The following is a 27,989-nucleotide window of genomic DNA, read 5'->3' on the forward strand; positions in this document are numbered from 1 at the left end:
CCCTCTCCTGCCACACCCACTGAGAACACTCACTGCATTATTTAATGGGCCCCTCATTTTGAGAATTTATATGAACTCGCATTATACATACATAGTTTGATGCTCACACACAGGGCAAATATGAAAGTTTTACTCGACTGAAACCTGCCGCTTTTGCCCAGTCCATAGATAGTTGTTTATTATGCAGTCATTTTCTGTGGAATTATACAAATGGCAGGAAATTGCCATGAATGAAATGTTGGACCACTTCATTGATATTAAACTTCAGATATGCTGCTTTTTAAACTTCCAGCTGAAAATCCCTGGCCATTCTGGCAGACTCCTGCAAGAACATCGCCAACAGGGGATGTGAGGCTCACCTGGGGGTCCGGGCCGGATCCCGAAAGATAAAGGACCAATTTAAAAAAAAACAAATGCGGCCCAGTCATGGGGGCACCAAGGATTTCTTTCAGTGGAGGTGTGGGGGGGGGGCATGGGGTGCAGACTTTCTCTGGACTTCCTAGGCACTTTGGTATTGGGTTTTCCCAAATGCACCCCCTACTAGTGGCCCCTCCTGACTCCGCAAAGTTCGGCCGGCTCAGCAGCAGAAGCTGTGTGGGGTGGGGGGCACATCCTGACACGTGTCGGGATGCAGTCCCTGTGCAGACGTTCTCATAGGCAACTACCTAATTTTAAGGGCGGCATGGATTACTGCAACATCAATATTTAACATCACAGCGCAGGAATGAGGGTTTTGATGTATTTTTTTTCCCCTCCTCCACTAAGCTCTGGAGCTAGACCCCAGATGGAGAGTCATCACTGGGCTGCAATTAAATAGCTCTTGGTGACCAACTCAAGGACAGCTTTGATGGACATCTGAGAGTACGTTACCCAGCCTAGCAATGATATTGGTGGTGGGGGGGTGGTGTCTGTATGGGGAAATGAAGGTGCCTATAGAAGCTTTTCATAGCTGTAAATATCAATTAATGAATTTGTTTGCGATTAACTATAGATTGTACTTGAAACAAATGTTCGTTATTTCAGTCATTTAATTCAGCTCTGTAGCAGTTTACACAATATTGTGAATTATTAATTTATCATATTAAAGTACAAATGACTCATGAGGAATTCATTTTTGAAGGGTAGACTAGCTGGGCACTATAAAGTAAGATGTAAATATATCAGCCATATGGGAGTTGCCAGTTTTGGCACAAATGACTTGAGAATTCTTCAGTGGAATGTACTGCAAGATTACCAGCATACAGAACAACATCTGAAACACCTGGTCAGCCCCAGCTAATGGTGTGGGAGAACTTGGTGATATTGAAGTCATAGTAGTTGTGTGACGGTGCCACGGTAAAATAGATTGTTGTAAAGCGTTCATAGTACAAGACATAGTTATCTGGATTCAACTTTTTCTATACAAATACCAGTTTCTAGGAATGAAATCATCCAGTTGAACAAATAACTAACACATCCAAATTATAATCCTGGAAGATGTTTTATGAAAATAGTCCCATCACCTGTTACTTATAAAACATTTACTTCAGAAATGCTAATGATGACAGGAACTATAAAACTCTTTTGAACATACAGAATGTTTCGTGAAATAAACTGAAGGAAAACACTTAAATTGGTGCTTATTTAGGTTTATACAACACTTAACACAATTTTGAAAACTTTTGACAACATATATTTGTGTTCAACAGGTTGCATATAATCCCTAAAATCTTTCTATGCAGACTCCTAACACACGTCACTTTATTTCTAACGGCAAGACATCCTATATCCAATGTTTGAAAGTGAAGAATGCTTGAAGTTCTGCATCTTCCATAGGTTTGTCGTGGATTCCAGCATAGACTGTCATCAAAAGTTCAGTCTTCAATTTCTGGTCAAGAGTGTTGATGTAAGTATCTATGGCAGCTGCAAAGTAATGCAAATGTTACATGGAGGACACTTGCACTATTGCATCCAGTTACTGTTAGTACAAATTGAATCCAAATGGATCTTTTTTAAGTAGGAAATTGTAAATGAGGTGAAATAAACAATGCAGAATTCAAACTTGGATTTCATCTGAATTAAATGTAACATTTTAAAAATGGGTAAACGTTTCATTTTAATTATTTCTAGCATTTCTCAAATACATTGTCTGCTGATCAGGCCCGCAATGAAAAGATGCTCTTCAGGTTCCCCTGTCTTAATCAGCCTTGATATTTGTAATTCCTTAACATGTCCTTAAAAACAAATATATTCTACTGAATTGTTACATAATCTAATTGTGCATGCTTACTGGCATATCTCGGTGGTGCCTTGGTATTGTGCATTATGCTTTAGAGGTAACTTAGTAGCAGACCTTTTATGCAAAACTCTCCTTTATGATGTCTTGAATGATAAGTTCTATTGCTTAACCCACAGTTCTCATTCGGTCACTGGAGTAGACTTCATTATAAAATGTTGGAGAGAATTCTGCACAAAATGTCTGCTCTCTGGCTACCTGTGACTAGCAGTTTTAAAACACCTGATAAGGAGACGCTGAGAAAGGAATAATGATATATTCCTTTATAATAGAGAGGATCGTGTAGCAGTGCAGAAGAATACACTGCCATTTAACAAACCCAACCTGTCTACTCAATTGTGCCATCTGGTTTTGAAAATAATAAGTCGATTTAAACTGCGTTTTTATCCGTGCTCATCTTTCTCCAAGCCCATTAGTTTTCAGCACAATATGAGCAATGTTGAGGACACAAGTAAACATGTTGACAAGTTAGTAATTGAGAAGCACCCAGTGGATTGGGTCATTAAGATAGAACTGGGTGCTGTAGCATTTACAGCATCAGCAAATATGACACTTTAAAGGAAAAGTCCAGGTTCCCTCGAAACTTCTATTTAGCACGCAAAATAAATCTTCAGTGTCCATGGTGCAAGTGACAAGATAGTGACCTGTTCCTAATTTCTATTTGACAAAGTAATCCATATACGCACCTAGTCCCATTACTCTCCCATATGCAATCAGGTTTGGGCCCAGGCGAGAGTCGTCGTACTTTCCAAATTTCATTAAAAGACGAACTATCTCTCCTGTAATGAAGGCATCATCAAACGTTTGCTCCTTAATAGGTTTCACAGGAAACTTGCAGTAAATTTCCACAGCTCCCAGGGGGTTAGTTTTCAAGAGAAGATTTGCTAACTCAATGTAGGCATCATGAACCTGACCGGGGTAAAACAAAAGTCATTTCACTTTTGAGCCAAATGTTTAAATCAGCATCATATACTCACATACACGATCTTTGTAAAACTTAATCTCATACACTAATGAAATCCTAATGTTGACAGGCAGTAATCCAGGGGTAAACTCTTGAAGTTATTGGCTGAGCCCCACCCAAAACCTCTCCAGGTCAGAAAGCCAATTCTGTATTTTCTTCAGAGCTTTAAAAAGACAAAAAGGAAACTCATCATGGTCCTAATCTCTTTGGTGATGGTATGTTTTTTCACCAACTCCTTCTGCCAAATCATTGCTGTGTCCCAGGTCCTACTAGCTGCTTATATAGGGCTGATTTTAACCCCACACCAAACAAAAATGGGGCATGCGAGGAGCTAAAACAGAGGCATCAACCTGCCCTCCAGCTGATCCAGCCTCCGATCGGTGCCAACCGCTATTTTAACTCCAGCCGTGGCTCAGTTGGTAGCACTCTCGCCTCTGATTCAGAAGGTTGTGGGTTCAAGTTGCCACTTCAGAGACCTTGAGCGCAAAATCTCGGCTGACACTCCAGTACAGTACTGAGGGAGGGCTGCATTGTTGGAGGTACCGTCTTTTGGATGAGACGTTAAACCGAGGCTCCGTCTGCCCTCTCAGGTGCACTTAAAAGATCACGTGGCACTATTTTGAAGAAGGTCTGGGGAGTTCTCCCCGGTGTTCTGGGCAATATTTATCCCTCAACCAACACCTAAAGACAGATTATCTGGTCATTATCAAATTGCTGTTTGTGGGACCTTGCTGTGCGCAAATTGGCTGCCGTGTTTCCTACATTACAACAGTGACTACACTTCAAAAATGCTTCATTGGCTGTAAAGCGTTTGGGGCGTCCTGAGGTCATGAAAAGTGCTATATAAATGTAAGTCTTTCTTTCTCCTGGGTTTTGAGAGGTATGTGAGGCCCTCGCCCGCTTTAAAATGCAAAAGTTGGAGTCTGATGATGTAATTCGGACCCTGATGCCATTTTAATGCACAATTGTGCGTTCGACACCTGGTGCCAAGGAGCCGACCCAGAGGAGGGCCACGTAGGTACGTGAATTTAATTTATTTTAAAGGGCCAAGGGTAGCAGGAGTGCCCTACAAGGAAACCCCGTGCCTCTCCTGCCCCGGGCTTTCCTCCCCCTCCCCCCGGCTGTGCTCGCCCTGCTCCCCTCCACTGACGTCCATGTCATTCCCACAGGAATCGGGCAGGAGTCAGGCCTGGAGTATGATAATGTGTCTCGGGAGTTAAAACGGCCGGGGCCTTGCCTTGGCGAGTCGGGGCAAGCCTGCTGCTCAGGCCGACCCCACGCTGACCTCTCGCCTTGAGTTAAAATCGGGGCAAGAGGATCTCAGTTCTGTACAATTCGTGTCTTTTTGGTTGCTAGATGGAAAAGGAAAAGTGTCCTGAAGAAGATTTTTATTTGATATTTTACAAACCTGGCAACATGATTACACTCATCCTTCTGATATAAAGACATGAGGATTTTGGCAGCCAAACGATAACATAGTTACAAAGTAGTAGCATGTTTTCATAGAAATGCTTTGGTTTAATGACAATATCTATAAACTGCAGATAGGAAATTGGGAAATCTTTGAAATGCTGAAGAACATTCCACAGTCCCATTTAATCAATCTTGAAATCACTCAACAAATTAGATCAGACTTCTAAATTGTAGTTCTGGCTTGAGATGGAGTCCGGTCGATACTGTTCATCCCCTCCCCCTGGCTTATCCTGGGCAGCCCCCTGCATTGGGCAAATGGTTCTGACCATTTGCCATTACCACAGGCGTCAACTGCAAGGACATTGCTTTAATTGTATTAAGCGCGCTGACTATTTCGAGCAGTTGATCCCGCCGCCTACCTTGTGTCGGCAGGCGATCTCCGGGCTGTGCGATTTTCTGCCGCATGCCGCTGAATTCCTGGCCAGAATGGGCGGGGAGTTGGCCGGCGGGATTTAAATGAGTCCCCGGAAGTTAAAATAGCCTGGATCTAATTTCTGGAGCAGAGCGTGAGTTTCCAACTCACCTGGTGATCCACCCACCCAAACCCAGCCCGGAGTTAAATTCAAGGCCTGTGGATCAGCGTCGTGACTCTTTTCTGCTGTGCTTCCAGCTCTTGAATATACAACACCCCAGACAAAGGGGGTGGGTTTTATCAAACATCCATCAACTTAACTCTTAGTACAAGAACTAGCTCCATCAAAATTGAATGGAACTATTTCCTCAACTTTTCTCTACATTTCAACAGATAGTCAGATAGTTAAAATCCTTATCAGTCTCTATAAATATTTTATACCAAGGTTTTACCGGTAATGTTTGGACCAGTTAACTTTATACCCAAAGAGTAATGAAAGAGAATTGACCTGGGGGCAAATTGCCAAATAAGATTTATTAATAAATAATTAATAACAGATTTGGCCACTGGTGTAAATCCTTTTAGAAAAACAACTGGCTTCGGCCAATGGTTCTTGGTTATGGTAACTTTCAAAATCTGTGGGAAGAGCTCTCGTATCCCAAGTGGTAGAAGTTATCTGCAGGTCGGCCTGCAGCAGATGGCACGGTTCAGTGACAACCTTTCTAGTGAAGTGGAGGCAGTGAAGACAGGTCTCTGGCGTGTCCAGGTGGGAGTTTTGGGATCTATAAATGGTCCTGGGCGTGGACGTGGAGGGGGGGAGGGGGTGAAATTCATTTCGGGCGACAGCAAATCGGCAGCTTGTTTTACACCCCGCCTGATTCCCGTTTCCAAACGGGCAGCTGATTCGTTCGTGCCTGTTTCGCGCCGTATTCCAAAGATGGATTTCACCCCCCCCCCACCCCGCTCCCCCCCCATGATGCCTCTGGTGTTGGCACACCTACATTTTTGTACCTTGTCTCTCTCATTTGAATTGTGAATCACTCAGGGACCCCCGAAGAAATCCCTACCCTCAGCATTTTGTTGCAACTTAAGTTACAGCAGAAAACAATAATAATGGGACAAAGTCTTGTGTGTGTAAAAAAAATGCTCTTATGCTGAAATGGCGCCCTGGATGGTTACAAAATCTAATTCCGGAAACACGGCGCAACTAAACATCAATGCTGTTGAAAAATAAACTCACAACTTTAGTATGAGGTTTTGCTGGAGAAACCTAACTTTCAGAATTTTGCTTCTGCGGTGCATTCGGTAAAAAGACATTTTATACGGACAAGGTGAGTGCTCGATACAGCTCAACCAAAGAATGTGAAATTGAGTGTTAATAAAATACAATGAGTATATTAGAACGAGGCCTGTACCAGGTAGCCTCCCTTTGCCTGCCATTGTTCTCTGCGGCAAAATGTGACACACTGTAAATACACTGTACATGCCTGCCCGCCTGGGTTCACCGCCCACATTTATCCCCAACAAGACTTCACTAGCAGTGTGGAGCCTTGCCAAATCAGGGCTATAGTCTTGAAATGTTGTAAAATGAGGAATAACCTACTGGGGCAGATCGGCAGCCTGTATGGCCAGTAACTGAGCATGAGACATGTAGGTAGGTTGTGTTCGAAGATTTTGCTGCCCTTATGTCAACAAGCTAGGCTTGCCATTCAAAGTTGCAGCTTAGAAATGTGCGCTGCTGGAATATGGTAAGTAATAAAAGAGGGCTCTGCATGGGTGAGAGGTGAATGTGGAGCAGGTTGACAGCTATCATTCTGCAGCAAGCAAACTTGGCCTGCTATATTGGTGCTGTTGGGTAGCTGTACATAGCAACCTTCTTAAGGTCCGCCTTCTTCTTCTGCATGTTTTCCAAGATGCTGTACGTGTTGTACGCAGTCCGACTGCCACCTCCTGACAGGCAATGCTGCACTGCCGTGCCCTGGGGAAGGTGATCATACGGCCAAACAGGGAAAGCCTCCTCACATCCACCTCATGCAACAAGTCCTCCACTTCACCATGACTCGCCGACAGATTCATTTCCCGCCCCATATTTGTTTTCACATCCCAATGCCAGCCACTTATGCCCAATCCAGCCTTTAAGCAGTCAGAGATAATCTTGTCCCCAACACAGTATTTAGAGAGCCAGAATATCTTTCCCCCCCCCCCCACATGTGACCACTTAGCTTCAAGCAGCTACATCCCATTAAATGCCAGCTGCAGATCCTGAAGAGCTACATGGCAGATATTCCACCTCCCCGTTTGGCGAGCTCCAGGTGGGAGGTCCAATCCCGGAATTAGGAGTGAAGCGGGAGATCCAGTATGGTCGGCTGTGTGCTGTTCATATTGGTGCAAATCCTGCTGCACAGCCATCTCGCTCAAATAATGCGGCAATCAGAAAACTCACCAGCAAGAATGAAAAGCGAGGGCCTCAGCATTTATGGTGACACCACTTATCCTTTTTATCCCAAATCTTGGCCCAGTCAATTTCCTATCCTTACCACAAGCTTGCCCTCAATTCCATTTTAGCCAGTAATTTCACATACTGGGTCTTATCAAATGCCTTCTGAAAATCCATGAATAGGAAGGATATCCATTTCTTCACCAACTTTGGTGACTTTATCAAAGAATTCTATTAGGATAGTTAGACTTAATATCGGGGTCAAATTGTACTACATCAAATATTGGTATCTGTAGCTATCAGCAGCCAGTCATCTCAGTCTCTCACTAAGTCCAGATAGAAGGGTGAGTTTATTGAACCCGTGCTCACGGCAGCAAGACAAACAGAAAGGGAATTTGGGTCAGTGTTGTAGCCCTTCAAGCGTAGTATCCCACTGTGAGTGTGGGATTGGTGAAAATATCCTGTAAAGAGGTATAAATAGTTTACGATAAAGACATACGCTGCACTGGATGATTATGGCATTCTATTGAACCTCTGGAGATGCACAGATGGCTGATTGAAAATATTGAAAGGAATAAGTTGCTGTACCTCTGGTGCCATTTTAATTACTTCATTGTAATAATTTTGTGCTTCAGTTGACGATTCATCGATGCGTGACAAAGCACGTGCCATCGCTAAACGATATGCGAAGGAAGCGCGGTTCATGAGTGGGCGGATCTGCGATGGCCTAGAGCCCTGAGCGACGTCAGTGGCTGGAAAAGTAAAAGAAAAAAATGGCGTTAATTGTCTGATTTTTTATCATCTTGAACTTTATGCAACTTAAAGAACATTCATTCTGTTCTAAATATGTAATATTATCTTTATAACCAGATTGTCAATAAACAATTTACTGATACTGAAGTAATTTTATTTTTAATATTTAAGTATTAAAGTCCACTCTATTTTAATTAGCCAGATAAAATTGACCTAACTACATAATAATATAGATTAAGCTCTTAAAAAGGGACCATACGAATGACTAGTATTGAGAAGGTGGGACTGCATACATATAACCTCCTCTAGTTCCTCAACCCTCTGTGATCTCTGCGCTCCTCCAATTCTGGCCTCTTGCGCATCCCCGATTTCCATCGCTCCACCATTGGCGGCCGTGCCTTCAGCTGCCTCGGCCCTGAGCTCTGGAATTCCCTCCCTAAACCTCTCCACCTCCCTACCTCTCTAAGCTTTTGGTCACCTATCCTAATATCTCCTTATGAGGCTCGGTGTCAAATTTTGTTTGATAATCGCTCCTGTGAAGCGCCTTGGGACGTTTTACTACGTCAAAGGCGCTGTATAAATGCAAGTTGTTGTTGTTATCTCTCTTGTATGGTGATTAATGTTTGTAACTGTCCTCTTCAAGAGAGGATATTAGAGATATTACAGATTCACTGAATTGTTGTCTGCAAATCAAAGGATCATGAAATGCTTTATTGTGTCAAGCCTACGGAGGGCATCTTCTTTATTGGAACCAGTTGGCGAAGATCTCCTGTCTAATGGAGCGTGCCGCTAGCAGCAGAGTATCTGCACCTAGCCACCTCTCTCTCCTGGACCTCTTCATCGTGAGCAGAGGGTTGATCTCTACCAACTTCTCCCACTTCGTCTTCTGTGCTTGGAAGGGTTAAACCCTTTGTCATGGATAAATGATGGCGGATACAGCAAGCCACTATAATTCTGATAACCCTTCCCAGCCCACACTGCAGGGCTCCCCCTGACCTGTTCAGGCACTGGAAACAGGGCTTGGGAATTCTGATGGTCTGTTCCACAATGATCCTGGCAGTGCCCAAGATCTCGTTGAACCTGTTTTTGGCCTCTGATCCTGGATTCTGAAAAGGTACCATCAGCCAAGGCTGAAGCGGATTTACCTGGTTTTCTATCAGCCACCCTGTCACATTGCTTGAAAATAAATGACTCGCAGCTGCTCTCCGGGTGACATGCATAATGGAGGTGACCAACATCACTCACAACTTGGACATTCAGGAACGCTACTTGCTTTCAGATGGGGCCTTGATAGTTACATGGGTGGCATGAATGGCACCCTGCACTTGTGGGAATGCAGCCACTCAGAAGAAGATGTTGCTAAAAATGAATTTCCATTGGCCAAGTTGAGTATGATGTGGTGGTCTGAGGGACGATTCCAGCCACTCGGAAGAAGCTGATGGCTCTCCAGCTGGTATTTTATAATAATCTGGTCACTGGTGCTCAAGCTTACAACTTGCCAAGGCAGGATTTGAACTCACAAATTCTAGGTTGTAAGTCTAGTACCATAACCACTACACCACTGTACCCAATTCTATCATCAGCACAGGTCCAGCTTCAATGTTTAAACGGCAGATTTTGGATTTTGCTGATCGTAACTTTGGAGTCACCAAATCCAACCCAAATTTAACTGAAAATTCGTCCGCCATGGTGTTGAGATCTGAAAATTAAACGCATTTGCCCTTTATTGATCACAAATGTAAGCAGCAGCGTACGCATCAAATATGCTAGTCTGGCTGGAACATGAATCAACTTTCCTTTTCATGTTAAACTCTGCCATATAATGATAAGGCATAACATATTCAGTACGTTATTCTGATGACACAGATAGCTGCAAATACGAGATTTTGAGAATACTTTGCTTCTTACTGTAGTCTGAAGTGGGTTTTGCATCTTTCCCGGCTGACTTTTCAGATCCACGTGTCTGGGCTATTTTGCCAGAAGCAGTGGTTTTGCTTGGAGAAGTAGCAGCAGCACGGCCCCTGGTGGATAATTCAACATGTACTGATCAGCATTGTACCTGTCACGTCAAAACCCTGGACCAGATATTCCTCCCATTTATCATCAATGAACAAAAAGAAATCAAGACCTTAAAAAAAACTCAAGTCAGCCTTATATACGCTGCAAGATAATGCATATTCCCATCAACTGCCCACCTCGTGGGGAAACATTTGAAAACAATACAACTTTAGATATGGGAGCAGATTCACATCTCTCAAACCCACAAACTTAAAAATCAGGGGCAAAATGGTCAAAGCCAGGGGTACTTTGAGGTAAATTTTAGTGTGTGGTATACCCTGTCTGCACCAATATTTGGTTGTAGACAGGATATACTGGACTGCAAAATCAGACAGCAATTAGTTCCCACGTATTTCGGCACCACAACAGTGTGTGGTTGAGCCTGGGGTGGAAGATAGAAGCTCTCATTCAAAACAGGCTGGCACGTCATTAGGATATTCAAAAGGCGGAGGGGTGGAAGGGCCCCGTTTCAATTTGTAGCTGGCAGGCATGCTGGATGCCAAGTTCCCAGCACACCCAGGAAACTGGCAGGAAAGGGGGGGAGTCAGGCTGAGCCTTTCAGACAGGAAGGTTCTTTAAAAGGCTCTCAAGTGATTCGTGTTTTTAGGCCGCTGGCCTATGCTTTTGTGAGCTTTTTGTGCCATTTGTTAATTTTTTCAGCCCCAGCTCTTTCTCCTGGCACCTTTGGGTTTAACCAATGGAAATACACTGAGCTGAGGTGTTCAGAAGAACAGGAGAAGCTGCTGGGTGGTCTGGTTTTTTCAACAGGTGCACCCAGTCAACTCCTGTGCACCCGCATCTGCAGAGAGAAGTGAAATTGCCTCATTTGAGCAGATGTAGCACTGGCGGAGGCTGCTCTTCCCAAAGGCAGCTGCACTAGCAGACCCCCTGGTGGCTTCATTACAATATTTAAGTGCCATCTAATCGTTACGCTGCCTGGTTCATCACAGCAAGCTTCACGTGGCACTGCATGAAGGAAGGCATGCCAGTGTGATGAGCAGCCACTGTTGCTCAATTGGCCTCAGCCGACAAAGAGCCACCAACCCATTTCTGCAGGTCCCTGCCACTGGTCATAGGGATCTGGGTCAGGAGAGAAGCAAATGCTGAAAGGACACCGGCAACTACCATGCGGCAGAGTGGAGTGGCACAAGTAGGGACAGTAACGGTCAGGGACGGCCTGAAACGTGGCCGCACCTCTTTGCAGGCATGCTGCAATGGTGGCCTACAGGGATGGTGCCAGGGAGTGACAGAGGATAACCCTCCTTACAAACCCTTCAGCAGCCATCAAACGGGAGCTGTGTGCTGGGATGTTGTGTCACTACCCTGCATCTAGATTTCCCTATCCCTTCATTTTTGCCTCCCACTTCTTAAATTCCTGCCTCTTCAACCTTGGCAAAGGTTGCAGCTGGATTAAGTTTCCTTTCAAGACTTACCAGAAGCTTGTTGAATTTTTGTCTCCACATTGTGAAACTCCCTTTTAATTGTCCCCATCCCTTTAAGTTTCAATTGCACAGAATTCTCCTCTTCCATTATTCGGGCCATCCCTAGATCCATTTGAGTCTGAACCAGCTACTGTGAATAATTAAGTAAATGAGCTTAGACCAAAGAATTCTGCTCCTTGCACTTGACCAATTGGACAAGGCTTACACCAGTTCTAAAAAATTTAGAACTGAGGACGAAAATTGGCCCCTTTATTTTACTATGTTTAGTGTCATGAATATTCAAATAGCTTAATATTTTCATATCTTGTTCTGATACTTATATGGCTCTATTGGGCTTAATACTTTGTCATGGATTCCACACATTTTAACATTCTTTTCATTGTACCTTTAATATGAAGGTGTAGTGCAATATCTATAAAGTCTCTACTTGGCTCAGCTCATCTTTTTAATATATTAAATATTAATATAAAATATTTTTAATTCACATCTTAATTCACTCCCGCTTAAAGCTCCCTCCGACTACCCTCCTACTTCCCTTCCCCCTCAGCTGCTAGCTTTCCATAATGCCCTCCAACCTAACGAACCCTAATAAATCCTGTTCTGGGCAGTTTCTCCCCCATCTCCTGTTCAGCACACTCACCTAGTCCATGAAGTCTATCAGCTACTCACTCAACCCCCTCCCCTCCTAACCACCCAACTTCACCTCCTCACCTGTGCTTGCCAACATCAATCTGTCTCCACTTCCCTGAAGACTGCGGTCATCGCCCTTCCTCCCCAAGACATCCACCCATGGCTGCCGCATTCTCTCCAGCTCCTATCCTATCTCCAACCTTTCCTTTCTTTCCGAAGTCCCAGGGCATGTTCTTTTCTTGCACACTTCATGTTCAAGGCCATCCAATCTATCTTTCACCTTACCTAAAAGCACTGAGGCCACAATGATCAAAGTCTCAAATTACATCCTGTGCGATTGTGACCTTGGTTCTCAGCCTCATCCTCCTCCTTTGCCTTTTAGAGGGCTCTGGCATCTTTGGCTTTGTTCACCACTCTGTCCTCCTCCAATGTTGCTGTTCTCACCTGGCTCCGCTGATACTAGATGCAACGTATGGCATTAAATTGTCGCCAATGGCTTCTCCTCCTCTGCTCATATGGTCACCTCCAGTGTAACACAGGTGCCCAACCTTGGTCCCCTCTTCACCATTTACAAACTATCCCTTCCTGCAGGTGCCATTTCTCTCCCCTGTCCGAAGGCAGATCCTCTAGTGCTGGCAGAGATGCCAACGATGCGTGCTAAAAATATTTTAATTAGCCTAACCCTGGGAAATTCGCTGGGGTCAGTGGTGCATTCCTCGGGTGGGTGAAACTCCTATCCATCTCACCACACTTAGAGTGGCCTAGCCGCCCCAAAGGGAAACCCCAGCCCTGTGTCTAGGTTTCATTGACTCATAGCCAAGATCAGTGCTACTGGGAGGACAGTAAGGTTAGGGGGAAGTAAGCTGAATTAGAGTTCCAAGTCTCTTCCATTTACGACGATGTAAGGGGCTGCTTCCAAGAGAACCTTTGAGAAGGAGTATTGCAAAACCCCCATCAGGAGCCCTATACAACTTGGCTTTATACTTAGGATAGCACTAGATAAAAAACCTCTCTCATTTATGCAAGTTCTGATTAACAAAACCAGAACAAAGCAAATAGGGCAAGAGGCCGTGTCATACTTAGATGACGGGCACCTCAAACAACCCACTGGAACACTTTGAACAGTACTGTAAGTCATAGAAAGTATACTACATCATCTTATTGTTCAGGTCAAGAAATATTGGTAAGACTCTACCTTGTACGGCGTGACAGAAATGAACTATTGAGAAAACAAAGGAACGTTCTGAAATGACAACTGACAACGGGGCAAAGAACTGAAGAGTCAGGCCAGCACGGGACTTTTGATGCAGGAAGTGAGACTCATATAGGCATTAACCTGATGCCATGAATGATAAAAAGCACCTTAAAAGAGATCACACCTTTGGTGATTCTCTTTGTCGGCGGTATAGAGTTGAAATGCTGAATCCACGTGGTCATTTCAGCTTCACTTATTAAGGGATGGCTGGAATATGGTTGGGCGACTGAGGGGGCATAACATTATTGGTTCCTAGACAGATTAAAATTAATGGTTGGAATATCTGTGCCAGCAGTGCTAATTCCTAAATCCTACTCATAATGCTTTTGCATTGTGTTTTGGCTGGAAGTAGTGCTAGTCCTCTATAAATAATATTAAAAAATTACATAGAACGATACAAAAATGAACTCCCCCCCCCCAACCACCGTTTTTTTTTTTTACCTGGCACCTCTGGAAACTTCATTCCCTTTCCCAGATGCGCCGATGCCACGAGGTGAAACAGTGGGCTTTGAAGCACCGCTCTGTGGTGTCGCTGCAGATCCTCTGGTGCCAGTGGCTCTGCCTCTGGCCGTTCCACCTCTTGCAGAAGCAGGGGGCGGAGGGGCTGTACCTTTTGCTCCTGACTGCTGCTGCTGCTGCTGCTGCTGGGATTTCTGATGTGCCTTTTGGTTCTCATCACTTTTCCAATCGTGCCACCATTTCTGTTCTGAAACAAAACAAAAGTAAAAGCTCAGTTACACACACGGTTTATTATTTCATGTTTGTATTTCCCTGACACGATTTCCTTTTATTATTTCATGCTGCAATAGTGCAACAACATCTGCGAGTAAAATTGGGAGAGGGGACAAGAATCAATAAAGTAATTAAAAAATAGGCTGAACAGCAGCACGAATATAATCCATCATTTGTCATGTTTCTTTTTTGAAGTAGAGAAACGGGAGAATATATGGAGCTAGATCTGTTAATTTAATCAATTCATAAACTCAACCTATTTACTAAATTGAATTATAATTGATTCACTAGTTATATTGAATATGCAACACAGTGAAGAAAAATTCCAATTAGCAAATGAAAATCAAACATTTCTGAATATTGTTCAGAGAGTCTGCAGGTTAAGTTTTGATTAAACTTTCGCCTGGATAACCAGGACATTCACAATTATTGAATTAAATTGCATGCTATTAACATTGATTTTGTTTCTCCCCCCCACCCCCACCATTAAGTCTAAGAATCCAGCAAGTAGTAGCAAATGAATTGTTTATGGGATGCTGTAGAATGCAGCTGAGTGCACCTTTTGTTTGCTTTTAGTTAGAATTACACAGGGCGCAAAATGTTTATTTATTGGTGTAGCATTTAGGAACCAAGGCAGCTACAAACAGGCCTTTTTCCAATTAACCAGCACATTTTAAGAAGAGTCATCTCATCATCCCTTTTTATAAAGGCTATTTCTACCATGAAAATAACCCTGGAGTCCCTTGAACACAATGGGGTTTGATTTTTGAAATTTTGGGCGGGCGACAGACGGAACATGTGGATTGGCAGCTGTCCCAGCACCGATGAGGGAGCCACGATTTTGAGGCCCCCGGGCTGGCGATCTGCGAGGACACCAAAAGGTTGTCCTGAAGTAGGTCGTCGGATCAAGGCAGGCTAATATAGAAACACCCGGCCGGCAGCAAGGTAAGTATGGGAGAGGTGACCCATTCGTGAATGGAGGGCACACACTCCGATCAGCTCTCCTGTAAAATGGCAATCGGGGTACTTGTATGCCATAGAGCCCCAATTTGCATATTAAAAGGAGCCTACTGCCTGAAACAGCTTGGTCAAAGAGACAGGTTTTAAGGAGCGTCTTAAAGGAGGAGGGAGAGGCGGGGAAGTTTAGGGAATGAATTCTACAGGGCCTAGACGGGTGAAGAAACGGCCGCCAATGGTGGGTCAAAACATGTTGAGGATTCACAAGAGGTCAGAAATAGAGGAACGCAGAGTTGTCAGAGGGTTGTAGGGCTGGAGGAGGTTACAGAGATAGGGAGGGGGAAGGCCATAGAGGCATATGAACACAAGGATGAGAATTCGAAGCGTTGGTGGAGCTTTCAAGACTGAGATGAATAGATTTTTGTTAGGACAGGGTATCAAGGGATATGGAACAAAGGCGGGTAAATGGAGTTGAGGTACGTGATCTAATTGAATGGCGGAACAGGCTCAAGGGGTTGAATAGCCTACTCCTGTTCCTATGAACCCATTTTCAGGCCCTGGCTGCTCCATTTACAATGATTTTCCCATGAAAATCAGCCCCATTTGGACTTGGGGGTTATTTAAAAACAGACAGTATTCCACAATAATGGTTCAGTTCTTTAGTTTTGCCTCCATAGATACAAGCATGCAAATTAAACACGTTTTTTTTGTTTTTGTTTTCAGTGTAGTGATTGTATATAATTGAAGGTATTTTCATGGTATAAACAGAATAGATGACAAAAGGGCTATTCTATGCAAAAACTATTCAACATTTTTCCACCTAACATAACCCATTCTCGTGGGTTATGTGGGTAAGTCCTGAGAGTCAGAAGGTTGTGAATTCAAGCCCAATACCAGGATTTGTGCACATAATCCAGGCTGACACTTCAGTGCCAGACCAAGGAGGGTGCTGCATGCATTGTTGGAGGTGTTGCCTTTTGGATGAGAAGTTAAACCAAGGCCGCATTGGCTTAATAGATACTATGGCACTATTAGAAAGAAAGCAGGAGAATTCTCTTGGTATCCTTCAACCAGAGCCATCAAAATGCAGATTAATTAGTCATTTATTTAATTGCTGTTTATGGACCTTGCTGTGTGCATATAATAACAGTAACCACAGTTCAAAAGTAATGTCGTTAAGAGATATAAATGCCAGTTCCTTCTTTCTTATTTCTCTGGGCACCATAATATGTAGGTCTTTCATCATATCACAAGAATGAATAGAGGTATAGAACTGTTCACTTACTAGACAGTTCTATCGGTGGGGGCCCAAATATTGGTTTGTTCTCCATGTTAATGCTGGCTTGGAAACTAAAGCGGGCATCTTCAATCATTTGCTTGGCAGTGTCTGCAGAGGTTTCATTGTCATAATCAGCCATCTGTGCCAAGCCAAGCATGTATAGAGCATTACTGCTGCAGGGCGATATTTCTACTCTTAATTGGCACACCTACATAAAGAAGGATTTTTGTTATTGCCGCGATCTGCCAGCAAACTAACAAACTTAAACACAGCTCAGCAGTAAGGCTGATGTTAATGTTCTACTGATTATCACCCGGATCGCAAAGCTGGATACTACAAGGAGCTTTCTTCAGTCTTTATAAGATGAGGAAAAATTTCTTCACTCAGAGGGTTGTGAATCTTTGGAATTCTCTACCCCAGAGGGCTGTGGATGCTCAGTCATTGAGTATATTCAAGACGGAGATCGATAGATTTTTGGACACTAAGGGAATTAAGGGATATGGGGATCGGGTGGGAAAGCATTGAGGTAGAAGTTCATGCCCTGATCTTATTGAATGGCAGAGCAGGCTCGAGGGGCCGTATGGCCTACTCCTGCTCCTATTTATTATGTTCTTATAGTGGTTACCCTGAGAAGATCTAGTGAATGGGAAAGGGTCAAAAACAGAAACAATAGATTCTTTTTTAAATAAAAGTTCCATAGCAGGTATAAGAACATTCTAAGAGTGACAGTCCTCAAAATAGGTTACATTTTTAAACCAAAAAGGAGCGAATGTCACTGTTTCTAATGAGTGTGACTTGACATGTCTACAATACAGGAATGGATCAGAATCAACAAACTGAATTATGGAAGCAGGTAGGTATGGTACAGTAATAGTAATAGTAAATTAATAAAAATGTTTATTACTTTAATATTTATAAACCATAAAATAATTAATATCAAATTACCAAAAATAGCTAGGTACTGTAGAGAGAAAAATCTAAGACTGAAAGATTAATTTGGGTGTCCTATAACCATTGTTTTATTATCAACGTATCGTACTGAATCACAGTAATTACTGGCGCAGTCTCATACCATTCGTTGCATATCTCGTAGTTCCTCACAGACTGGAATGGAGCTGTTCTTTATCAGTGAAGACAAAGACTGGCATCTTTTATCGACCCACTCTTCCATCCCTGATGCATGTTTGGCAAGCAGGTCTAAAAGGGTGAAATGGGCCTCCAGCAGCAGCCACTCCAAATCCTGACTTACTGCTCCACGATATGGATATTGGCACAGTCCCCGAGCAGCTAAATCTGCAGCACTGACACAAACACAGAAAATTAATTGCGGGTGAAATATTTAAGACTAAAAAACATCAATCATATTTACTGAGTTAGTATTGGGAGTAAGTTGCCTGCACCCAAGCACTGAGCTATAAACAGTAAAAAGAAAAAATACAGACTTGCATTTATATAAGCACCTTTCACGACATCCCAAAGCACTTTACAATCAATGAAGTACTTTTGAAGTGTAATCACTGTTGTAATGTAGGAAACACAGCACACAGATAAATCCCCAGGCCCGGACGAAATGTATCCCAGGCTACTGTGTGAGGCAAAGGAGGAGATTGCGGGGGCTCTGACACATATATTCAGAACCTCTCTGGCCACAGGGGATGTGCCAGAGGACTGGAGAACCGCTAATGTAATACCATTATTCAAGAAGGGGAGTAGGGAAAAACCGGGGAACTACAGGCCAGTGAGCCTAACATCAGTGGTAGGAAAATTATTGGAAAAAATTCTGAAGGACAAAATTAGTCTCCACTTGGAGAAGCAAGGATTAATCAGGGATAGTCAACATGGCTTTGTCAAGGGAAGATCATGTCTGACTAATTTGATTGAATTTTTTGAGGGGGTGACTAGGCGTGTGGATGAGGGTAACGCAGTGGATGTGGTATACATGGATTTCAGTAAGGCCTTCGATAAAGTCCCCCACAGGAGACTGGTCAAGAAGGTACGAGCCCATGGAATCCAGGGTGCCTTGGCACTTTGGATACAAAACTGGCTTAGTGGCAGAAGGCAGAGGGTGATGGTCGAAGGTTGTTTTTGTGACTGGAAGCCTGTGGCCAGTGGGGTACCACAGGGATCGGTGCTGGGTCCCTTGCTGTTCGTGGTCTACATTAATGACTTGGATATGAATGTAAAAGGTATGATCAGTAAGTTCGCTGATGATACAAAAATTGGTAGGGTGGTAAATAGCGAGGACGATAGCCTCAGTCTGCAGGATGATATAGATGGGTTGGTCAGATGGGCGGAACAGTGGCAAATGGAATTTAACCCGGAAAAGTGCGAGGTGATGCACTTTGGAGGGACTAACAAGGCAAGGGAATACACAATGAATGGGAGGACCCTAGGCAAGACAGAGGGTCAGAGGGATCTTGGTGTGCAAGTTCACAGATCCCTGAAGGCGGCGGAACAGGTAGATAAGGTGGTAAAGAAGGCATATGGGATACTTGCCTTTATTAGCCGAGGCATAGAATATAAGAGCAAGGAGGTTATGATGGAGCTGTATAAAACACTGGTTAGGCCACAGCTGGAGTACTGTGTGCAGTTCTGGTCGCCACACTACAGGAAGGATGTGATCGCTTTGGAGAGGGTGCAGAGGAGATTCACCAGGATGTTACCAGGGCTGGAGCGCTTCAGCTATGAAGAGAGACTGGGAAGATTGGGTTTGTTTTCCTTGGAGCAGAGGAGGCTGAGGGGGGTCATGATTGAGGTGTACAAAATTATGAGGGGCACAGATAGGATGGATACTAAGGAGCTTTTTCCCTTCGTTGAGGGTTCTATAACAAGGGGACATAGATTCAAGGTAAAAGGCGGGAGGTTTAGAGGGGATTTGAGAAAGAACTTTTTCACCCAGAGGGTGGTTGGAGTCTGGAACTCACTGCCTGAAAGGGTTGTGGAGGCAGGAACCCTCACAACATTCAAGAAGCATTTGGATGAGCACTTGAAATGCCATAGCATACAAGGCTACGGACCAAATACTGGAATATGGGATTAGAGTAGACAGGGCTGATGGCCGGCGCGGACACGATGGGCCGAAGGGCCTCTATCCGTGCTGTATAACTCTATGACAAACAGCAATGTGATAATGACCAGATCATCTGTTTTTTTTAAGTGATGTTTGAGGGATAAATGTTGGCCAGGACACCGGGGATAACTCCCGTTTCTCTTCTTTGAAATAGTGCCATGGGATCTTTTACTTCCACCTGACAGGGTCTTGGTTTAATGTCTCATCTGAAAGTGCAGTACTCCCTCAGGACTACATTGGAGTATCAGACTGGATTTTGTGCTCAAGTCTCTGGAATGGGACTTGAACCCAGAGGCGAGAGTGCTGCCCAATGAGTCATACAGTAGGAAGGTCATGGGTATGAGCCTGGTGGTGTAATGAGACTGGCAACAGCAAGAGAGCTACAATTGATCTCAACATCCCATGGTTCCTGCACCTGACCAGTGATGCCTTGTTGGAAATGTGACTGTTGAAACTGGCCGAGGATGGAGCTGGGCTCAGCACTCATATTCTCCACTGTTTAAATAAATCAACAACACTCAACACCTGAAGAAAGTCTCTCAGGTGAGGTAAAGAGCCGCTGGTGCTCATGAAACCGCATCCTAGCATAAGTATCTCAACATGAGTTAGTGCTTTCAGGCGAGGAGGGAGTAAGGGAAAGAAAAAAAAAAATCACAGTATTCAATTCCTTTTGTGGATTGTTGTATTAAATCTCAAATATATCTTTATTTCATTTGGTAGTGAATCCTTTCAACTCTTCACTAAAATCATATAGTAATGTAACAGCTATGTGTTATAGTGATAATTTTTGGGGGGTCTTTTTTATCCTTCTTACACTAATTATTTTGTTGCTTAAAGTTTAGGTCACCCCAACTCCCCATATCTTTGAGAGTGTCTATCCTAGTTTTTAGAACTAGGTAAGCCTTCAGAAACATGTCATTCATTGCTAACAAATAGCAGACTCTGCTAATTATTTTTAAGCCACCACAGAATTTCTCTCGGGTCTTCAGAAATGATAAAGCATCACACCATACCTTGTACTAAATTTAAAATGTTAAGTGAATTTATTAAACAAACAATGAACAAGCAAATAGTGTAACGGTGATATAATACGATTATATGTTTACAGTATAAAGTATAGTATCTAACTATACATATTAAATCACAATCTAATGCTAAGCTATTCTTTTATAGAATGGACAGCACAGAAACAGGCCATTCGGCCCAACTGGTCCATGCCGGTGTTTATACTCCACACGAGCCTCCTCCCACCCCTCTTCATCTAATCTTATCAGCAGATCCTTCAATTCCTTTCTGCCTGATGTGTTTATCTAGCTTCCCCTTAAATGCATCATGTAATCTTTTCTGACTATGAGAGCCAGCTGCTCTGGGTTATCTTTTTCTGTGAAGATTGTAATCAGGTTGACTGTCTTCCACTAATTCAGCTTAATGAACACATCCTGCCATTTATATAACTTTTCCCTGGTTGCCTCTGGCTTCCTTGGATTTTCATAATGTACATTTGGGCCACGAATTTAACTCCTGGCGGGTTTTGTCTGATAACTGCTCCTGTGAAGCACCTTGGGACATTTTATTACATTAAAGGTGCTGTATGAAGGCAAGTTGTTGTTGTTTAATACAAACAGTAAATGAAGATCACTAAAACAAATGAAACATAGCACTTACAAGTGAAGCACCTGTTCAGGAGGCATTGTTTTTTCAGGCAGTCCTGCTGGTGGGTTGAAGAGAAATGTTCCTAGCCTGAATATCCCTTTGAGCAACTGGATGTTCAGAAGAGAAAATGTATTTAAAGCCTGAAGATGTGAGGCTTCTTGACTAAAAGAAAAAAATGGATAAAAATTACATATAAAATATTCAAAAACACACATCTAAAAGAAACTTAAAAGACTTTGGTTTAGCAGGGAGACATTGTGCTGTGCCATTTCCTACACAAAAACCATAACATCCAATCTGGACACCACTGTCAGTAGCTGTCAAGGTCACCATGGTTCTTAATGTTAATCCTTCCAGTTTCATTCAGGTAGCATTGGTGATGCCTACAGTGTCATCCAGTTTGCTGATCACAGATACATCAAGAAGGTGACTGAGCTTAATGTAGGAAAGCCAAAATCTTCATAATATTCACCACTGAGCAGTAGAAGTATGGAAGGGCTACATAATTCTATCGATCTGCTGTTTTTCCACGAGTACAAGGGATGATTATTTGCACTGGTGTAGTCATTCATGCCCCTCCCATCATGGACTACACAAGATTACTGAATCGTTTTACCCAGCAAGTAAATTTTGGAGAGTATTGCATATATATCAAAGAACTCTCAAGCAATTAAACAATAACAGTCAGTAAGTTATGTCATGCCTTGTCTGGTCATTGTTTCCGCCATTTTGTTTCTTAGTTTAACAAATCTGTTAACCAAATAGCTTTCGTTGTCTTTTGGATGAAATATTATATTGAGATCCCATCTGCCTGTGTGGATGTGTGTAAAAGATAACGGCATTATTCGAAGAAGAGCAGGGGTATTCTCCCTGGAGTCCTGCCAACATTTATCCCTCAATCTATATTTCCAAAAAACAGATTAGCTCGTCATTTATCTCACTGCTGTTTGTGGGACCTTGATGTGGGTAAATTTGCTGCCGTGCTTGCATACAGAACACCAGTGATTACATTTCAAAAGCAATTCATTGGTTGTGAAGCACTTTGGGACATCCTGAGGATGTGAAAGGTGCTCGACAAATGCAAATTATTTCTCTCCTTTGTTTCTTTCTTCTTTCTACTCAATGTTCAGTTCATGTGCTACCACCAGAACAGAATCATCCAGGTAAATGCCTGGTTTCTCAGCAGCTCCCACAAAGCGTTTGTGTGGTGCCAATTCACCCATACCGGGCTTATTTTAAGGGGAATCTGGGAGAGTAATGGAGACTAAAATCGGGCGAGGTGTAAAACCAGTGTTGCACCCAATCCCGTCACTAACCGATGGGCGGGTTAGGTTAAAATCTCCCCCATTGTTCCAGTGTGCTTCAACTGCCTGGAAGAAGGGAATGTCAGTCTAACAGCAGCACCCATTAGGAGGCCAGTTGATAATACTATTGGAAATAGCAGGCACATGGGAACAACACCACCTGCACGTTCCCCTCCAAGTCACACACCATCCCGACTTGGAAATATATCGCCGTTCCTTCATCGTCGCTGGGTCAAAATCCTGGAACTCCCTTCCTAACAGCACTGTGGGAGAACCTTCACCACACGGACTGCAGCGGTTCAAGAAGGCGGCTCACCACCACCTTCTCAAGGCCAATTAGGGATGGGCAATAAATGCCGGCCTTGCCAGCGACGCCCACATGCCATGAACGAATAATAAAAAAAGAAATAGTAATCTCCTTCAAGAAGTTCAGCCTCTTCATACAAATAGGATATTGCTGCCATTATACTGAGGAAAAACACCTAAGCTGTGATTTATGTCTTGTGCAATCAGATGACCTTCCACCATTCTGCTGCCCGTTAGACCTCATTCTGGACTGATCCCTCAGTTCTTTGATAAAAGAAGGCAGCAATGAGAATCAAGTACCAGGGAGAGCACGGAAACATAATACAGTAAACAGTAAGAGCAATTCCAAACCATGCCAGGAAGACAACTGCCAGGCAGACTGGGAGGGATCTTTGATTGTGGGGGTTGAAATCCTTTCAAAAAATGAAGATCAGTCATACAGTATGTAATGTAAAATTCTTTCTCATTCATTCAACCTTCACACATAAGTGGGAACAACCCAAGGCAGTACAAGAAAACTTATGGTGGAGCGTGGGAGACCTGTGCTATTAATCCAGCCCAGAGCACCTGGTGACAAACACTTTGGGCATGATTTTGACCCCGAGCCGGGAACAGGGCAGGGGGGTCAAATTGCGGACTGGAAACCAGGAAGTATTTTATTTTTTTGTCGGTTTGCCGTCCGACTGACCGGCCTGGTTGACAGGCTGGCCTCAGTTGGACGGGAAAGCAGCCAGGGAGAGGATGTCTTCAGGTAAGTCTTTGATTGTATGGATGGGGGGGGGGGGGGAACATGGGTGGGCATAGGGCACTGATGGGCATGGGTGGGCATGGAGCACTGGTGGGCATGGGGGCACCGGTGGGCATGGGAGCATCGGTGGGCATTGGGATCACAGGGGGGGTGTCAGTCATGGGGGGAGGGATAGGGGGTCAATTACGAGGGGGTGTCGGGATCTGGGGTCATCGCGGCAGTCCGCGATCGTTGGGGGGGGGTTGGAGGTCATCACGGGGGTCCGCAATTGTTGGGGGAGGTCGGGGAGGGGGTTCCATGATTGTTGGGGTGGGGTCGGGGATCAGAGGGGGGTTGTTGCAGGTAGGCTTGTTGGGCCTGGGGAAAGCACTCCTGTTCCTCCTGGCCCACAAGCTGTGCCAGAAAGGCACCTACCTGCAGTTTCGGGTCTTCTCGCCTCCTTTCATGTGGCGTGAAGGAGGAAGCCCCGGGAATCCTGGCCCCCAGGGGTTGAATTTGCAAGATCTGCAAAAATGGAGGCCGGCAGCCTCCTTGAAAGGTTTTAGTCACCAACTCGCCTTCTGGGAGTGGGTTGGTCGCCCCTCTTCCCGTCCCAGTGAAAACCGGAAATGGGCGGATTGGAGGCAGGTTGGGGGTGGGTCTGAAATGGTTGCGGTTTTGAATGCCCACCCGCTCCCAACCCACCTGTTTTACAATGTTAAAATCTTGCCCCTTGTCGTCTTGGACTGTCAAGTCAAAACAATATTTATCTGTGAAAGTATGCATACTGTGGACTGGTTGAAAGTGAAAGAGTACTATGGAACCCACTTTAGGATCGGGGTCTGAATCCAACTCAGATCAATAGAATGAAAATCTACTTGATGCTCTACAAATACATGTTATTTCTTTCTTTCCAGGTGAAACATGTTTGGACAGTTTCAATTAAATTCAATTAAATTCTTAGTGGAGTGGGCAATAACTCAGTCGCATAAATTCTTTGAAGAAGTAACAGAAAGAGTAGACAAGGGTAATGCAGTAGATGTAATATATTTGGATTTTCAAAAGGTCTTCGATAAGGTACTGCATTGTAAACTCATGACTAAGGTCAGAGCATGTGGAGTCAGGGGACAGGTCGCAAAATGGATAGCAAGTTGGTTACAAAACAGAAAACAGAGAGTAAGGATTCAGGGTAGCAACTCAGACTGGCAAAAGGTGGGAAGTGGAGTTCTACAGGCCAAATGGCCTGTCCTGTGCTATAGTTTCGATTTAACTTGATGTAAAACGACCCCTATTTTTCCAATCTCACACAGAAAGGCCAAAAGGATGACTGATATAGGAAATGGAAATGTCATGCTAAATCACACCGTGGGTGGTGTAAAGGGACATTCACACTGCATCTAGCCGTGCCGGGAAACTTAAACTGGTATTGAATTTCCCAGCACCGAAACCTAATCCCTAATTCTGTTATATATCCAAAAACATTTTACACTTATCTAGTTTATTACTCCAAACAGTAAAAATTTACCCTGGCAGGTTCTGATCTGAAGATTGAAGCACAGTCAGTAGTTGTTCTAAACCTTGCTGCAGGTATTGAACGGCATATCGTGTCTGTGGACCTAGACCATCATCCCGATCCAGCACAACCAGGCCTGTATAAAACCTGATAATAAATGAGGAAAAAGTAAATTCACATCCAACTTGTATAACAGATCAGGATACAAATTCATGTTATTGTGTCTAAAGTTGCACAAACCCTCGATTGTTAGTTAATATTTCAAGTTCACTCAGGATAACTTGCTCCTGAAAATATTTCCAAGAAACAGTATTATATTTTTCAGGTGTTCAACTTAAACTGATTTAAATTATGTGCTTGTGAATTAGGAATTGAATTTGTTGCTCTCTAACCAGGCCAATACATTACGCCACCAGGGGGGGCTAGAGGTCAGGCCGGGGGGGGGGGGGGGGGGGGGCGGGGAGGGGGAACGGAGAATGGGCCGGGAATGGGGGGGAACAGAGAATGGGCGGGGAAGGGGGGGGACGGAGAACGGGCCGGGAAGGGGGGTAACGGAGAACGGGCTGGGAAGAGGGGGGATGGAGAATGGGCCGGGAAGGGGGGGGGGAAATAGAGATCGGCCCGGGGGGACAGAGATCGGGCGGAGGGGTTAGCGATCGGGCGGGCGGAGCTAGAGATCGGGCGGGGGGGGGCGAGAGATCGGCCCGGGGGGACAGAGATTGGGCGGGGGGCTGGAGCTCGGGCGGGGGGGGGGGGGGGGCTGGAGATCAGGCAGGGGGGCTGGAGATCGGGGGGGGGGGGCTAGAGATTGGGCCTCGGGTCTGGTGGGGAGGGGGGGGTAAATCGGTATTGGGGGGGTGGGGGGGGGGGTTGGGGGGCTGTAGCGCTGGCCGGCAGCGGCCCACATTATTTAAATGTAGGGTCCTCCCAGCTCCACATTCAGGTAAGTTACTTACCTTCTTTGTTTCAGGTGGTCCCTCGGGCTGCTCTCCCTGAGTGTAGCCTCCGATGGCGCTGGCTACCTCAGGGCAAACCAGCCATGGAGAGAGGACCTCAAACAGTTGTTAGACCCCTTACTTGCACTTACAAAGTGCCTAATGCCTGCTTCTGGCATGGGTAAAGGATACCTCTTGTTTGTCCTTACCCAATATGGCGGGCAGCACGCTTCCGGCCAGACATTTTGGAGCCTTAAGTGTCCGCACTGCGCCAGATTTTCGAAATTTCTAGGCCAATGACTTAGTTTTCGAAAATACCTAGGAATAGGTCACCTGCCCACCTTTTCACCTGGTAATTACATAGAAAGTACAGCACAGAAACAGACCATTTGGCCCAACTGGTTTATGCTGGCATTTATGCTCCACTTGAGCCTCTTTTCACCCCTCTTCATCTAACCCTATCAGCATATCCTTCTATTCCTTTCTCCCTCATGTGATTATATAGCTTCCCCTTAAATGCATCTATGCTATTCGCCTCAATTACTCCTTGTGGTAGCGAGTTCCACATTCCAACCACTCACTGGGTAAAGAAGTTTCTCCTGAATTCCCTATTGGATTTATTAGTGACTATCTTATATTTATGACCCCTAGTTTTGGACTCCCCCACAAGTGGAAAATGTTGGTGTAACTATTGATTAATAATTATTAATGATTTAAATAATTGGTACAGAACACAGGGGACGTCTATAAAGAAGACATATAAATTGGCCAAAATGTCGAAAAATTACACTATGTTAAAATTCTACGGTAATTTAAAACAAAATCAGGAATCCTTACCTAGGCCACATCTGAGCAAAGAATGTAGTGTTAGCTGCTCACCTAATGGAAGGCTCTGTTGGTTTTTGTGCCAGTGCTGTCTGCAAATACTTCAGTGCATCATTGTTCTTTTTTTGAAATAGCAGCAAGCGCCCAACATGGAAATTGTATTGCCAATTTTGAGGTTGGAGAGACAAGGCATCCATGTATTTCAGAAGAGCCCAGTCAACGTAGCTCTGATCATCGGTGTGTGCTGCTTTAACTTTGCCGTCCTAAATTATACAGCCAGTCAGTAATAATACAGAGCATCGGTTATTTGACCAAAAGCTCATGCCTTTGAAGTGCAAATACAAGAACATATGGGGAAGTAGGATACTGAAAATAAACCATCTGGTGATGCTGGACTTGTGTTTCTCACATCACAAGCAAAATTATTTTTTGTATCCTACTGCTCCCATGTTGGTTATTATATGTATAACACACAAATCCAAAAAGGCACATTTTCATTTATTCGTGCTGATGATGTACACAGGATGAAGTCATGTGATGTCATCATCATTATTCCCAGGATTAACCACCTACTCTCGCTGATTTAAATGTAAAGGGTTGGATTCTCCTCTGAATTACTGCCCATTTTGGGGTAGATTTGGGGCATAAAATGGGCTTGTAAAGGCTACCACCTCAAAACCGCTACTAAAAACTGCACCAGAATTATCCTCCCAAAAAAACTGCCAGTCCTTGTTAAGGCCCTCCTGGATCTGATTCGCAATGGAGGCGTGACTAACCCTACCAACCCATTTCCCCTAACTTCCACCTCAAACTATTACCGCCACCATATAAATGCCGATAGATGCTTCAGGAAGATATCCCTGAGGCGAATACCATGTTGAGAAGGCCATTTTGTATGTTGCTACTGAAGGTTGGTGTTACTTTGCCTGAATACTGATCTCATTACTACTTTGGAGGTTCAGTCAGATCTTTTGTTGCTGGTTTTACTCTGCTCTGCTCAAAATAATGCTTTGCACTGGGGACCTGGATTTTCCAATGGGTATACTTCT

General features: G+C 44.1%; 1 protein-coding gene across 3 annotated transcripts in view; it reads right to left on the reverse strand.

Moving 5' to 3' along the window:
• Positions 1-404: 404 nt before the first annotated feature.
• The window catches only part of LOC137324786 (uncharacterized), a 65,900-nt gene continuing 38,315 nt past the window's right edge, over positions 405-27,989 (reverse strand). Inside the window, exons 8-17 of one of the 3 annotated variants that reach the window (XM_067989487.1) lie at positions 26,995-27,203; positions 25,193-25,327; positions 21,343-21,492; positions 17,680-17,908; positions 16,614-16,815; positions 14,081-14,345; positions 10,163-10,275; positions 8,090-8,253; positions 2,962-3,184; positions 405-1,902 (exon numbers count right to left, since the gene is read on the reverse strand). In XM_067989487.1, the coding sequence (XP_067845588.1) occupies positions 1,763-1,902; positions 2,962-3,184; positions 8,090-8,253; positions 10,163-10,275; positions 14,081-14,345; positions 16,614-16,815; positions 17,680-17,908; positions 21,343-21,492; positions 25,193-25,327; positions 26,995-27,203 (1,830 nt within the window). In that variant the 3' untranslated portion in view covers positions 405-1,762. Of the gene's footprint in view, positions 1,903-2,961; positions 3,185-8,089; positions 8,254-10,162; positions 10,276-11,752; positions 11,885-14,080; positions 14,346-16,613; positions 16,816-17,679; positions 17,909-21,342; positions 21,493-25,192; positions 25,328-26,994; positions 27,204-27,989 lie in introns of those variants that run through there. The other 2 variants (XM_067989485.1, XM_067989486.1) reach the window with 2 other exon arrangements.

This window comes from Heptranchias perlo, chromosome 8 (assembly GCF_035084215.1).
Source record: "Heptranchias perlo isolate sHepPer1 chromosome 8, sHepPer1.hap1, whole genome shotgun sequence".
Taxonomy (NCBI): Eukaryota; Metazoa; Chordata; class Chondrichthyes; order Hexanchiformes; family Hexanchidae; genus Heptranchias; species Heptranchias perlo.